Genomic DNA, 16,743 nt, shown 5'->3' with positions numbered 1-16,743 from the left:
GCATTCCAGGCCAAGTGAGAGTCAACAAAAATTAGTCTTACAGATTGGACTGCAGTTTGACAGCACAGTTGGAAATCTTATATCCAAAGGAGTGGATAGTGGATATAGTGGAAATGAAGAGGGAGGTACACTTTGACTATTTCCCTCTTTCCAGCTTTCCTTGATTGCCTTTCTCACAATCACAGATACGAGATGGCAGAAAAGTCAGAAAGAGTAGGCAGGGTTAGGAAAGCAAGGGCAAATTAAGATTATATGTTGATGGGTGACAAATAGACACAATTGGGAATCCCAGATTCAGTGAAAAATCTAAAATTAAAAGGAGTCCAGGACATACAATTCTTTTCCAAATATGCACTGCAAAAACATTTAAGAACTCAAAATTCATACTATTTCCATGGAGATTAATTAACAGCATTAGACAATTAAGATGGAAGGAAGCTGGTATTTGTGGATGCCTTAACCAAGTGCAGGATTTGTTCCCAGATATTTTAAAGTCAGACCTCAGTTAAGACGTTTACACTAAACATTAAATGAGCTAGCATAGTATTATTACCTACATTATGTAGATGATAGAATTGAGGCCCATAAAATGAAACCATTTGCGAAAGCTGCTTATGTGGTACGTGATGTAGGTTGAATCTGAACTAATGGGATTTGTTTCCTAAACCCATGTTCTCTATAAAATAGCAGGATGTGAGGCTGCCTTTTCTCCACTCATTCAAGTTAGACCCTTCTTCTGAATGAGAAGAACAAAGAAGGTTGATAGTAGAGTTTTATAAGAAAAGTTTCTGATGAGAAATGCTAAGTGGGGGGGTGTCTGGGTGGCTCGGTCAGTTGGGCAACAGCCTTCAGCTCAGGTCATGATTGTCTGATCCTGGGATCGAGCCCTGTGTCTACCTCCTTGCTCAGCAGGGAGTCTGCCTCTCCCTCTGCCTCTGCCCCTCTCCCAGCTCATGCTCGTGCACTCTCTCTCTCTCTCAAATAAATAAACAAAATCTTAAAAAAAAAGAAAAGGTAAGTGGGATATTTTATTTTCCTTTTTCTGTGCTGTGAACAAGGATATAGTTTCTTTATTCAACCCCAGTCATACTCCCAGATACCAAGCTCAGTTAGTTAAAAACAATACCCAAATTGCTTTGATAAAATCATCACCATAACACCATAAAATCAACGTATAACATTATCCATTTCCATTTTTCCATTCTTCACATAACACCATAACATTATCTTAACAATTATTATCTTCTTTATGTATTTTTGTACCTGTATACTTTGTGAACTAACAAATATATATATTTGTGATATATATATATCACATAAAGAATGTGAGACTGAGCCTCGAAAGGATTGTGGTTTGGATGAAGAAGTCTCACATTCATTGTAAGTGACCTTGCATTCTTTTAGGTCGTTAAGAAATCCTGTGATTCTTTCATTTAAAGTTTATGTGGGGTACATGTGAATACAACATGTGCACTCTTCAGAAGTGAAGGTGAAAGAATATTTACCAAAATTTTAACAAATAGCCCCAATAGTAACATGAATGGTATGGGCACTGGTGATTGGTAATATGAACGGAACATGAAGGCATTCTGGGCAGACAGAGTGGCCTGAGGAAAGGCAAAAAGTAATGTTGTCTTTAGCAATTCAGTTAGACTGAAAGGCCATGCAAACAGTGAAGAGAAGAAAGGAGTCAACAGTGCATGAAATTTAATAATAAATGCACAACCCTCAACTTTGAACATTCCAAGTATGGGATTTGTTGCTTACTGGTAAATCCTGGACAAAGCTTGGCAGGGCATTAAATTGACCTCACACAGTTCAAATATTTGACTACAGGACTCCGGCATTATTATTAGATATATAGCAAGTGAAAGCAGATTGACGAGTTCATTGCCTTTTGGCATGACAAGATATCCCTGAAAAGATCAGTTTAGTTCTTCGCTTCAATATTGCCTCAGAGGGGTCAATGCTATACCCAGAATATTGAATAGGTCGTCCGGAATATTTAGAAATCAGTGTGAGGATGAAAATGGAAAAACAAAACACAGCAAAACAAAAGACCAACACTAAAAATGTTACCCAGAGAATAAAAGAACAAAAGATCTATTTTAATGTCTTCAAATATTTGAAAGTCTCTTTATATAGAGGGTTAGCTTTAATTTCTGTGAATTCCAGAGAGTGAGAGAGACAGAGCCATTGGGACCTTGAAAGCACCAGAAAATACAATAGGAAGAATACTACTCATGATAAATTTTCAAACACAGAATCGACTGCTTTGGTAAGTTCTACTGACAGACTTTGAAGAGAGACCATTAGATGTGAGGACAGGAGCTTTAATATAAGAAAGGAGCAGGGAAAGTATTACTAAAGAAGACTGCCTAAAAGACACATGAAAATACTCAGGAATTCTCTACCTTTCAACTGTACCAAGTCTTGTCTTAATCTTGGTTTAGAGTCCCTACAAAGATGATGTAATGATTTCCTCTAACATTCTGGCAGTAATAGCAGATTGTATCTCAGAATTCTTAACGTGCATGAACGTGACCCAGTAAAAGCTATCTAAGTTCCTGAATTTAGAGAAGCCTTCTTTTTTTTTTTTAATCAATACATATAACTAAATACATGAAGTTCACAACAGGTCAACCCATTCTTCTATGTAATGGAAAATGTGGTCACATAACGGATGCACTGTTCCTGGATTAATGGTAGCTTTAATGATAAGCTGTTGCTTGTAACAGACAAAGCTAAAAGTCGTGTGAGTTCACGGATGTGTTCAAGATGACAGAAGCATATTTACTGTGTCTCCACCTCAACTTCTAGATTTAATCATGTGAAGTTTTTTTTAATTTAATCATGTGAAATTTGTATTATTTAAACTTTAAACTTAACAATATAAACAAACTATTTATATTTTTTAATCTAACACATTTTTTCCATTCTTCATGGATGACCACACATAGGCTTGCTGCATCAGAAAATCAGAAAAAGGTTTTTGGTTGTGGTAGTAAGGAATATTTCTTTTTCACATTTTTTCCATTTTAATACAATATGCACTACAGATTGCATAACCAACAGATGATACTTGATGTGAAACTTTCAAGACTATTTTCAAAACACTCCCTCAGAAAACAGTTTTAAATCATTGAGTATTTGAGCCTTAAAAATGATGATATGGTGGGGATGTAATTGACAGAACATAGTTATCAGTGGAATTTTTGACCAGACCATTTAGCCTCTTAAGTAGACATTTTATGCACCCCTGATAATGGGATGCACCTAGAATGGGTAAACATTCAATATATCAATACAGATTTGTGACTGTCTGATGATATAATTTCTCCCAAAGAAATTTACTATTGTGTTTTTTTTATGTATTAAAAGTGTTTAATCTTCCCAAAGCCACTTCTGCATGGTCATTTGACTACTAAGATATGCTCGGTATATTTTCTGATTTTGCTCTATGTCTCCTTTGTTCTCATATAATTCTATTTTATCATGGGGGCATTCAATGCTCTAAGGATCATATATATTTGCAGATCTTTTATTGTACATACTACTGATAAGTCCTATTTTTTTTTCTTATTTTCCAGATGAGGAAACTAAAGTACTGAAGGATACAGCTAATTGCACATAATAAAAAAGTCCATAAATTGTCAAGTAAGACTCCAAAGTGAAGCAGAACACTCATGAGTACCTGCTGACTGCATTACCTTCACTGGCTTACACTGACCTGTCCTGATTTCCTTTTACTCTTCCTTCTCAAATTCTGCTGCTCAATTCTCTTTTCTTCTCCTTTATTTATTTTTTAGCATCAAGAGCCATGTCACTGGGTGACGGAAATCAGAGCTCTGTGACCACATTCATCCTCCTGGGTTTCTCGGAATACCCACACCTCCAGACACCCCTCTTCCTGGTGTTCTTGACCATCTACACAGTCACTCTGGTGGGGAACCTGGGCATAATTGTGGTCATAAAGATCAATCCCAAACTCCACACGCCCATGTACTTTTTCCTCAGCCATCTATCCTTTTTGGATATTTGTTATTCCAGTGTCTTTACACCTAAACTGATAGAAATCTTGGTCATGGAAGACAGAACTATCTCCTTCAAAGGATGCATGGTGCAGTTTTTCTTTGTTTGTGCATTTGTGATTACAGAAATGTTCATGTTAGCAGTTATGGCCTATGACCGGTTTGTGGCTGTTTGTAACCCTCTGCTCTACACAGTTGCTATGTCTCAGAAACTCTGTGCCCTCTTGGTAGCTGGAACCTATGCTTGGGGTGGAATATGTTCCTTGACACTCACATATTCTCTTTTGGAACTATCCTACTGTGGTTCCAACATTATAAATCACTTTGGCTGTGAGTATTCTGCCATCCTCTCTTTATCCTGTTCTGACCCCTACTTCAGTCAGATGATGTGTTTGGCCATTTCTACATTCAATGAGGCTTGTAGCCTGCTGATTATCCTGGCCTCCTATATATTCATAGTTGTCACCATTGTCAAGATGCCTTCTACTGGTGGACTCCAGAAAGCCTTCTCCACCTGTGCTTCCCACCTGACTGCCATCACCATTTTCCACGGGATCATCCTTCTTCTCTACTGTGTGCCCAACTCCAAAAGCTCGTGGCTCCTGGTCAAAGTGGCTACTGTGTTTTTTACTGTCATGATCCCCATGTTGAACCCCCTTATTTACAGCTTGAGGAACAAAGATGTGAAAGACACGGCCAGGAAGTTAATCCATACCAATCTGCTTTCTCACTCAATGTAATTTTGATTTTTACATACACACACACACACACCCAAATACTTTTTATACATTGCATTGATTTTGTGTATTTATTAATTATTTATTCTGGGATAAATTTATAATTTATTTATTTTATTAATTTTTTCTTCAAATAATTGGAGAAAATTTATTCAGAAAATTAGTTAATTTATATACATCTGTGATTATTAAGTCTCACTATACTTTAAGAAATCACTTGCAGGGATGCCGGAGTGGCTCAGTTGGGTAAGCGTCTGCCTTCGGCTCAGGTCATGATCCCAGGGTCCTGGGATCGAGTTCTGTATCGGGCTCCTTGCTCGGTGGGGTGCCTGCTTCTCCCTTAGCCTCTGGCACTGCCGTTCCCCCTGCTCGTGTTCTCTTTCCCTCTCTGACAAATAAATAAGTAAAATCTAAAAAAAAAAAAAAAAAGAAAGAAAGAAAGAAAGAAAGAAATCATTTGCAGGTTAAAAGAAAAGAAAGAAAGAAAATTCTGCTCAAGTTCCACTCCCAGAGTGTAGTATGCTAAATAATGGTCCTCTAAGGAATTCCTCAACCCAACTCCCAGAATCTGTAAATATGTTGTCCTTCCATGTTCCCTTTCTTCCCTTTCTCCTTATTCTTCCCTTCCTCTCTTTCAAATCATGAAATATGACAAACATATAGAGAAGTAATTGTGACTAATTTCTCTGTGCACTACCTTTTCCAAGAAAGTAAAGACAAAACATTATCAGCAGTTTTCAAAATACCCATGAGCACTTTCTAATCACTGTCTCTCCAGCACCACTAGGAGCAAACTCCATTGTGGAGTTTGTGGTGTTCAGAACTCTTTCTGTTTAGCTACAACTCCTAAGAACTGGTTATGAGAGCATAAATGCTAACCTTGCCTCCTTTTGAAATTCATATAAGTGAAATCTTAGAGTATATATTCCATTTTATCAGACTTCTTTGGCTCAACATTTGTTTTAAATGGATGTTGAAGTTATTAGCTGTAACAGTAGTTCATTTTCATTGGTGAAGAATGTTCCATAAAATAAATATGCTGTAGTTGGTTTATTTATACTATTAATGAACTTCTGGTCATTTCCTTTCTTGGCCTTTATGAAAATGCTGCTAGAACATTTTGCACAGACATCTCCTGCCCTGCACATAAGCAAGCACTCACTCTGTGGGATGTGTCTTATGTCTGAAAGTTCTGGATCACAGGGAGCTGGTTTCTTCTCTTTTATCAGATGCCATCAAACCGTACTCCAAAGTTGATGTATTAATTTAAATTCCCCCTATATTGTGTGTGATTTCTAATTACTGCCCATTCTTGCCAACATTTAATATCATCACACTAAATATGTTAATATCTTCAACGTTAGTAGGTGAGTAGTGGTATCTCACTTTGGTTATGTTTTAAATTCCTCTTAGTATCAATGTGGTTAAATTTCTTCTTTTTTTTTTTTTTTAAGATTTATTTATTTATTTATTTGAGAGAGAGAGTAGGAGGAGCGGAGGAGGGAGAGAGTCTTTGAGCAAACTCTCCACTGAGTGCAGAGCTGACACAGGGCTCATTCTCAAGACCCATAAGATCATGACCTGAGCAGAAATCAAGAGTCCAATGCTTTAAGGAGGGCATGTGTGGTGATGAGCACTGGGTGTTACACGCAACTAATGAATCGTTGAACACTACATCAAAAACTAATGATGTAATGCATGGTGATTAACATAATAATAAAATATCAGAAAAAAAAACTAATGATGTACTATATGCTGGCTAATTGAACATAAAAAAAAAAGAGTCCAACCCTTAACTGACTGAGTCACCCAGGCACACCTTGAATTTCTTTTAATATGGTTATTAGTAGTCCTTTGGCTCTTTTTCCTTTGTGAGATGCCTATTTCGATTTTTTGCCCACTTTTCTATTAGGTTGTTTGTCTTTTGTCATAAACATGTAGTTCATTTTACATTTTAAATAAAAGCCCTTTGTTTGATAAAAGTACCATGACTATTTTCTCCTAGACCTCGGCTGTCTATCCATTCTCTCCATGATGTATTTAGATGCACAGATTTCCTAATGTTTGCTAAAGCAGGGTTTATCAGATTTCCTTTACAGTGATGTGCTTCTAATGTCCTATTCAGGATATATTTATATCCCCTAAATGAACAAAAATATTCCCATTTTTATGTGCTAAGTTGTCCCAGATTTCATACATTATTATGTCTTTGATATTATATTCTATTTTCTCTTGGATTCTAGATTTTGTTTTATTCCTTTTACACTGATTTTTAAATTTATTCTAAGATCAACCGAATTAAATTTTGGTGTGATATGAAAATTGGTTGATTTTTTATTTTAACCTATGGATGTATATTTTACCAGTAATATTTACTGCAAAATCACTCCATTAGCACTGGCCTATAGTGCCAGGTTTTTCATACAGTAAATGTCGCTATATGTATAGCATACAAACTTTCTATATGCTTCTCTCTGTTTCATAGTCAGAACTATACATAATTAATAAGAGATGGTATCCTGTAAAGCCACTCCTGAAAAGTTATTCTTTCTTACAGAATAATTGAGATATCTTTTGATCCTTATCTTTCCAAACAAATTTTAGAATCATTCTTGTTTGCCTTTAATATAGAATTATAGCAAAAGTATAGATCTATTTGGAAAGAAATGACATATTTGCATCCTTAAGTCCTCCAAATCATGAGCATGCTATATCTTTCTGTTTGTTTAGATTTACTTCAAGTTTTGCAATAGACATTATACCACATTGTTTTTTGTAAAGTTCTTGCATATATTTTGTGAAATTAATCCCTGAGTGTGTGATCTTTTTCATACTATTTTAAATTTTATTTGTAAGATGTGTGTTATTTTTAAATCAGAATCTAATTTATAGTTATATTGATTTTATTTTGGGACACTCCACTAAAAAATTCTCTGATTAAATATATTCTGATTTTGCTGTTTCCAATATTATTCCTTTTAATTGCTTTTTTTTGTTTGTTTTGTCTAACTACCTAAGAACTTCAGTGCAATTTTGAATAAACATAGTAAAAGTAGGTATCCTTGATTTCTTCACCTCACAAGGAAAACATTTAATATTTTATATTTAAAATGGTGTTTTCTAGGGCCACTTGGGTGGCTCTGTCAGTTATGCATCTGCCTTTGGCTCAGGTCATGATCCTGGGGACCTGGGATGGAGTCCTGCATCAGGTTCCCTGCTCAGCAGGGAGTCTACTTCTTCCTTTCCCTCTGCCCCACTTCGCCTCTCTTGCACTTTCTCTCTCAAATACATAAATAAATAAATAAATAAAATCTTAAAAAAATAAATAGAATTGTGTTTTCTATAGGTTTTTTGTACATTCCTCCTTTTTCCAGATTAACAAAGTTATCTGCTTTATTTGTCTGTGTTTTTGTGATGTTTTGGTTTTTGAAGAGTAGATGTGGAATTTTGTTAAGCTGTTTTTTCTTCATCTGAGTTCCTTTAATATTTTCATACAGCAACTTATATTTTTTGGATTTTCCAATGTTAAATCAAGTGTTTTTTGTCCTGAGAACATGAATTTAAATATTATATAATAAATTATTCTTTTTGTTAGTTGATTAGTTTGTGTCCATATTTTCACATTGCTGGTGAGTGTAGAAATTGGCAGAATTACTTTAGAGAGCAATTTGGTAATAGCTATCCTAAGAAAATATACATTTTCCTAGAGATGCTTTAAAAAACAAAGGAAAGAGATATACAATTGGATATTTTTGAAGTATTATTTATAATAGCAAAAGACTAAAGAATCTGAAATACCCATTAATATGTGTTTGGCTTATAAATTATTTTTTTAAAAAGAACATACCATGTAGCCGTTAAAAATGTTAAGTCATTTTTATATATACTCATATTGACAAAGTAAAGTGTTCCAGAAAAATTGAGCAAGAACCACACAGTAGTTTTAATTTAACATCATTTATGTAAGGAGTGCATATGCATATCTCTGTATATATGAACATATAAATGTATTATTATTTCTTGATGATTCAAAACAAACAAATAAACAAAAATAGGTGGCAGGTGGAAAACCTGATGGGATGACAGGCAGAAGGGAGGGAGGGAGATTTCTTTTTAACCTATCTTCAGAATCACATTAAGTAAATGTATTACCTAATGAAAGATCATTACAATTGATTTATCATAAGTGGTTTTAGTATAGAAATTGATGATTAAAAAATGTTGGCATCATCTCTCAATTTTAGAATCAACAAGGTATCTGCTTCTACCTTTCTCCTTTTTGTAGATTGATTGGTACAGATATAAATACACATTATACAGATAATAGATGTAAATATATATTAATATAATTGTGTTTTGAGTATTTCAATATTTACATATTTAATCTATGTATTTCAGATTGTAAATATATTACAAGTATCAGTGTATGACTTTGAGAGCCAGATTATATTGAACTTGTAAAAAAATGAACTAAAATTTCATTGAGATTCATCTTCACTCTTTTATTCCATAATTTTAGAAGAAGTGTTATTGCCTTCTCTGAACGGTAATATGATGTATCACTTTTGCTTCAATAGTTATTTTAACCACTTCTGGCAATGTTCATATTTTACACTCAGCTTGTTTCATGAAATTATAAACTTTTGATCTGTTTTCAGGTTCTGGTTATTTTGTTGCTTATAATTAGGTTAGACTTTCAGAAATTTTCCATTGTGCTATATTGTGTGAAGAGTTACAGGGGGTTTCAAATACTACAGAGAGTTAATGGTCTGGGGATTGGTCCAATTCCTACTTCTAATTAGCAACACAGGCTTGGAGTACTTACAACAATTCCCAGATTGTTAATCTCCAGAATGCAATTATCTTTATTAAAATCACATTCTTTGACAAGGTAGACACTAGAATCTCATGCTAATTCCATTTTTATTTCAAGAAACAATTGAGATAATATGTATAGTATTGCTTTGCAAGTTGTAATTGTAGTTTGCAAATATAAATGGCTAAAACTATACTATGAGATAGTTATTTTCTTCTTTTCATTTCACAAATATTGAATATATAACTAAGACAGACACTAACGAAATAAAATACAGTGGGGGTTGACAATGGTTAGAGAGATACACAAGGAAAGCAATCAAATTAAAACACAACCTTAAGATAATTGCTATAATGAAATACTTCCGTAGTCTGTTGTGATTTTGTAGTATCTCTTTACATGAAGGGCTGGAATTTGAATCCTGATTCTTCTTTTAAAAAAAAAAAAGATTTTTTTTTTAATTTATTCATTCGAGACAGATACAGAGAGAGAGAGAACATGAGCAAGGGCAGAAGCAGAGCGAGGGGGAGAAGCAGGCCCCCCGCTGAGCAGGGAGCCCGATGTGGGGCTGGATCCCAGGACGCTGGGATCATGACCTGAGCCGAAGGCAGACGCTTAACCATCTGAGCCACCCAGGTGCCCCAAATCCTGATTCTTCTACATACCAGTTTTGTGACCTAGAAAATTCAATTTTTTATGTTTAGTTTACTTCTTTGTTAAACATATTCATTATTAGAAAATAGTATGTAGGTTTGAAATCACTGAATAAATTCCATTTTGTTAGTAATTAAGAGTTTGAAAATGTTAATTACTACCCCTTACACCTCCCACCCCCTGATCCCACACCCACAGCCACAGACACTAAAAACAAAGTGGCAAACAGCATAGCAAAATGATTCGAAGTGGAGGCAAATGTGGATGTTGAGAGGTTACTTGTTACATTTATACTATTTCAGGTGATTGTGTCTTGAAAGCAATGGTTGTGATGGTGGAGAGTCAATGAAATGGGCCTATTAATGTGAATGTTGACATTTTAAAAATTAGTTTTAAAATTTTTAATAACTTCCACTCTACAAAATAAATTGTAAAGATATTTAAGAGTTTCCATACAGTCCTTCCTCAATTATCCACATTGTTAACATCATATACAATTACCATGATGCATTTTTCAAATCTTCTACAGAACATAGGAAACAATAAATAACAAAAAGGCAACCTATAGAATGCTAGAAAATATTTGCAAACCATATACCTGATAATGGATTAATCTCCAATACTTACACTAAGGAACTCATACAACTCAATAGCAAAAACAAACAAGTTAACAAACAAAAAACGAAAACAAAACAAGCAAACAAACAAAAAAAACAACTAGAAACCCAATTAGAAAGTTGGCTAAGAACTTAATTTAGATATTCCTTCTAAGATATACAAGCAGCCAATAGGTGTGCAAAAAAAAAAAATGCTTGATGTCACTTAATCACCAGGGAAATGCAAATCAAAACACTAAGATTCACCTAAAACATATAGGTATGTGTGTGTGTGTGTGTGTGTGTGTGTGTGTGTGTGTATGGCAAGTGTTGATGAGGATATGAAGAAATAAGAACCCTTATACACTGTTGATGGGAATGCAAAATGGTGCAGTTGGTATGGAAAACAGTATAGAGGTTCTTCACAAAATTAAAAATTTACGAATATGTGATCCAATAATCCTACTTCTCGATATTTATCCAAAAGAATTGAACTCAAGATTTCAAAAATATATTAGCATTGGCATGTCCATTGCAGAACCATTCACAATAGTCAAGATGCAGAAACAGCCTAAATGCCCATGGACAGATCAATGGATAAAGAAAATGTGGTATACACAACGGGATACAATTCAGCCTTAAAAATAAAGGAAATAAAGGAAATTTCCACAATATGTGACCAAAAGGATGAACTCTAAGGACATTATGTAAGTGAAATAAGTGAGTCACAGAAAATAAATTCCACTTATATGAGGTATATAAAACAACCAAATTCTTGGCATCAGAGAGTGGAATGATAGTTGTTAGGGACTGGGTTAAGGGGAGAAGGGGAGTTACAAATCAGTGGCTATAAAGTTACAGATGAGGAAGTGCTAGAGATCAGCTGTACAAAATTGTATTTGTAGTCAACAATACTGTATTCTACACTTAAAAATCTCTTAGGAAGGTAGATGTCACATTAAGTGTTATTACCATGATGAAATGAAAAATTTGAGAAGAAGCTTTAGTACATTACAGGACGGCCTGGGTGGCTCAGTTGGTTGAGCTTCTGACTCTTGATTTTAGCTCAGGTCATGATCACAAGGTAGTGAGATTGAGCCCGAGTCAGGCTCCACACTCAGTGCTGAGTCTGCTTGAGATTCTCTCCCCCTCTCCCTTTGCTTCTCCACCCGCAGGGGCACGCTTGTTCTCTCTCTCTCAATCAATCAATCAATCAAATCTTCTTTTTAAAAAGAAGCATTAGTACATTATGATCACTAAAATCTAAACTTTATATAACAGAAGTGAAACCTTTCTCATCACATCATATCAGGGAGTAAATGATATCCTCATTATATCACAGATGATGGTCACCTTCATCCTTTTGCTTAAGGTAGTGTTGACCAAGTATTCCACACTAATGTGGAATTTGAAACACAGTTGAGTTAATAACAGCTATATTTCTGGAGCACTGGGTGTTATGCACAAACAATGAATCATGGAACACTACATCAAAAACTAATGATGTAATGTATGGTGATTAACATAACATAATAAAAAAATTTAAAAAACCCAGCTATTTCTGGATTGTTCTTCTCTTTTCTTATTTCGAACTCAACAGTTCATGTGTTCTTCAGTTAATACATATTATTTCAGGTGCTCCTGTGTGGCTCAGTTAGTTAAGACTCTGCCTTTGGCTCAGGTCATGGTCCCAGGGTCTTAGGATGTAGCCCTTCATTGGGCTCCCTGCTCATCAGGGAGTCTGCCCCTGCTTCTCCCTCTGCCTCTCCTCTCATTCTCTCTCTCATGCTCTCTCTCTCTCAAATAAATAAATAAAATATTTTAAAAATAAAAAATACATATTATTTCAATAATTCAATATCTAGAAGCAATTAGTGGAATAGATGTAGTGATGTAATTATCCCTAGATCTTTCAAAGGAAACGCATATGCAACAATGACACAAGAGACAGTGTTTCAACCGATTCTATGAGGAACACTCCAATTATAATTCTCTGTAGTCTCTATCTTCATAGTCATGGAGGCAGATATAAGACCCAGAGTTTGGCAGCATTCAGATTGTGGATTCAACTTTCAAGTTTTTCCTTTGTATTTCTTGAGATTTTTTATATCCTGGAAATAAAGTGCCATTTTACTGGCATACCTATTGAAATTTACTGCTACTTTATTTCAAACCTCAAGCCTGTTGCTATTTTTTTTTTTTTACTTCTTTAAAAAAATTTTTTATTGTTATGTTAATCCTCATACATTACATCATTAGTTTTAGATGTAGTGTTCCATGATTCATTGTTTGTGCATAACACCCAGTAAGCCTGTTGCTATTTTTAAAGAATGTTTTATTACTAAGAAGAAAAATGCCCGAGATTCATTAATCATAAGAAGAAATGCTCAGTAAATTAAATAAGAAATTCTGGTTTCAGCTCAGTTCATTTCTCTTTTGGTAGCTTTCAATTTAGGTGGGAAACATGGAGCTCCAGTTCATATAGATTATTCCAAATTTTTTTTTTTTTACCTTTTTGAGGTCAGAGATATTTTAATTTTCACTCACGAGGCATGAAGTGTTTCTGAGAACTAAATTCTGTATTACAGAAACTGGTAACAGTGAGCAATGGGGAAGTCACAGAAAATGATGGGGGTATTTGTTAATTTTATAATCCTGTAGGCCTAGTCTCATTCTGAATACAAACTTAATCCTAATCCATTGATTTTCACCAAAATCATTTGAAATTGGTAGAGTCGGGATACCAAGTCCTTTTCTGAGTATCTTTTTGTTATTGACCTCATAAATGTGCCACTAAGCCAGAACAGTAATGACAATCTCCCTAATAAGCCAGGGTTTTTCTAATAGGTTCAAATGTTGAAGGGAACTCATTTATTAAAATATCCCGAACAATAACGTATGTTTACAATGTATCTGTCTGGCCCCACTTGCTGTTGGAAAGAATATGCTGATGATGGATGCTCTAGGTGTAGGGTTGCTTGTGGTATGTGTAAATGTAGGCAATCATGTTGAATCTGAGACTGGTTCCAGGCAAAGCTCGGAAGATGGAACAGATAACTCATCTAATTCTGTTGCAGCCTCATGTCTAAATCTTGAGACTATTCATTTTATGTGCCTACTCCTCTTACTTCCTGATCTTCCCCAAGTTTGTTTCATCATCGGAGAGGGCTTACTTCTATTGGTCCAGAAAATGTGTAATTTTCATTGTATCAAAGAACATATTTTGTATGGAGTTATTGTTAGTGAATATGAGATACTTCTGTTCTTCTATGTATATACTATTTAGTTATATATTTATAAATTTATAATATATAACAGAATGAATGACCTAAGACACATTAATAGCTAATGAAATATTAATCAAATTTAATTAATAAAATAATATATGTCGAGCTAAATGTCATTAAAAGACCTACAAAACTACCCCTGGAGGTAGTACACCCTTAGTGGAAGTTTTGATAGAAGCCAGATGATTATTTCATGCATAAGAGTCTGTAATGGATTCTCAAGCATTAGGTGGATGGCACAGACTAGACACATTTTAAGGTTTATTTCAAGTCATAAATTCCAGGGGTATTTAATTCTGTATAATGCCTAGAAAACATTGAATATATAAAAAACAATTAATACTAAGATTTACGTGGCACCATTTGCAATGCCAGGTGATCTTCATCTTTAGTATAATTCTTAGAACCATAACAAAATACTGTGTGCTTCTTTTCTGTCTCTCTTGCTCCTGTTTTGTACAATTCCTTTTGTGTTCTAAATTTATATTTCAATTCAATAGTAATAATACTAACAGGGGCTAAATTTTAAACAACAGAATGATTAATATATATATTTTATATATCAGTGGTTCCCATAATTTAGCAGGCATCAAAATCACCTGGAGAAATGGTTAAGTCAAGAATTGTGAGCCCCATCCTAGAGTTTCTGATTCAGAAAGTTGGTGATGGGGTTAGAGAATTTGCATCCCTAACAACTTCTCAGGCGCTCATGCTGTTGCTGGTTTGCGGACCATACTTTGAGAGTCACTGTTCTATGCTAACTTCACAGCAGCCTACGAAGCCTCTTTCTTCTCTGTTTCTCTTTTCCATTCAGTTCTACATTTCAGAACTAACTTTGGTTCTTTATTCAACAGGAATCATGACGTTATCTGAAGGAAATTAAAGTATCATACCCACTTTTATTCTCTTGGGTTTTTCAGGATATCCAGCACTCCAGTTCCACTCTTCCTGGTTTTCTCGTCTATCTATCTGGTCACTACTGTAGGAAATGTGGCCATGATAATAATCATCAAGATCAATCCAAAACTTCACATGATCATGTACTTTTTCCTTAGTCACTTGTCCTTTGTAGATTTCTGTTTTTCCACTGTAGTTACACCTAAATTGTTGAAGAACTTGATTGTGGAAGACAGAACCATCTCCCTCTCCAGTTGCCTTATGCAGTTTTGCTTTGCTTGCATATTTGGAGTAACAGAAACTTTTATGTTAGCAGCAAAGGCCTACGACCGTTTTGTGGCAGTTTGTAACCCCTTGCTCTAGACCACAGCTATGTCTCAGAAGCTTTGAGCTTTCCTGGTGGCTGGGTCTTACGGGGCATAGTGTGTTCTCTGACATTCATATATTTTCTTCTTGCTTTATCCTATTGTGAGTCTAGCATCATAAATAATTTTATCTATGACCACTATGTAATTGTTTCTGTCTCCTGTTCGGACCCCTATATCAGCCAGATGCTGTGTTTTATTATTGCCATATTCAATGAGGTGAGCAGCCTGATGATTATTCTGATGTCCTATATACTCATTTTTATCACTGTTAGGAGGATGCCTTCTGCGAGTGGGCGCCGGAAAACATTCTCCACCTGTGTTTCCCACCTGACAGCCATCACCATCTTCCACGGGACCGTCTTTTTCCTTTACTGTATCCCTAATCCTAAAATGTCTTGGCTCATAGTTGAAGTGTCATCTGTGTTTTACACAGTGGTGATTCCCATGCTGAACCCCTTGAGCTACAGCCTTAGGAACAAAGATGTGAAAGACACATTCAGAAGATTAGTTGTCGCAAAATTGCTTTGTCACTCAATATAATATTGTTAGATTATTTAATTTCTGGAAAAAAAAACTGATTTACTAGGCTAGAGATTGTTCAACTCTTATAGTGCAGGTGATGATTCAAATCATTTTCAACAGGCTATTAGTTAATATATTTATGGCAGTACATTTTAAGATTATTGATTTTTCTGTACACTAATTTTAGTGAAATATCTCCAGACATGTAAACCAAAATTAAAAAAAATAAAATTATTTGATTGTATTATGTAATATTTGTAAGTTATTTTAAAATATTTTATCACTTAGTGTAATTTTATATGTATGTTTCCAAAATAAAACTAATTGCCCATTCATCAAATATGTGCAGGTCTAGAATTGCAATCAGGCTGCTCCTCTTCCAGAGATGGTTTTAGCAGGTTTTTCAGTTCACGGCACCTTATACAGCAGGCGACCTTTTGCTATTTGTTATATTGAATGGCAGAAGTTGACTTTTATTTGAGAAAATTTAAAAGGACCCAAGCATATCTGCTCATTTAAATTTCACCAAACATGTCATTATAATTCAATGGAAAAAGGATGATTTTCAACAAGCATTGCAGAGAGACTAGGTATCCATATGGATAAAGGAGGCTTAACTCTTACCTCACACCACACACAGCCATTAACTTGAATTCAATGAAATGGATCCCAGTTCTAAGCATAAAAATTAAAACTAGAAAATTTTAGAAGAAAACACAAAAAATATCATTTGAAATTTGGGGTGCAAATTTTTTTTTAGCTAAAACACAAAAAGGATGGATCCTCTAAAAACTGATAAAAAGAACTTCATCAACATAAAAATATGTTGTCAAAG

General features: G+C 34.7%; 1 protein-coding gene and 1 pseudogene across 1 annotated transcript; both read left to right on the top strand.

Annotated features, from left to right (window-relative positions):
* Positions 1 to 3,820: 3,820 nt before the first annotated feature.
* On the top strand, positions 3,821 to 4,771 carry LOC110575794 (olfactory receptor 5D18-like). The gene has a single exon (XM_021684828.1). The coding sequence runs from the start codon at positions 3,821 to 3,823 to the stop codon at positions 4,769 to 4,771; it is 951 nt and encodes a 316-aa protein (XP_021540503.1).
* Positions 4,772 to 14,980: 10,209 nt separating this feature from the next.
* LOC110575795 lies at positions 14,981 to 15,926 on the top strand (annotated as a pseudogene).
* The last annotated feature ends 817 nt before the right edge of the window (positions 15,927 to 16,743 follow it).

The sequence above is a fragment of the Neomonachus schauinslandi genome, chromosome 11 (genome assembly GCF_002201575.2).
Source record: "Neomonachus schauinslandi chromosome 11, ASM220157v2, whole genome shotgun sequence".
NCBI classification, from domain to species: Eukaryota; Metazoa; Chordata; class Mammalia; order Carnivora; family Phocidae; genus Neomonachus; species Neomonachus schauinslandi.
The sequence above is the reverse complement of the archived record's forward strand: the minus strand, read 5'-3'. Positions and strand labels throughout refer to the sequence as shown.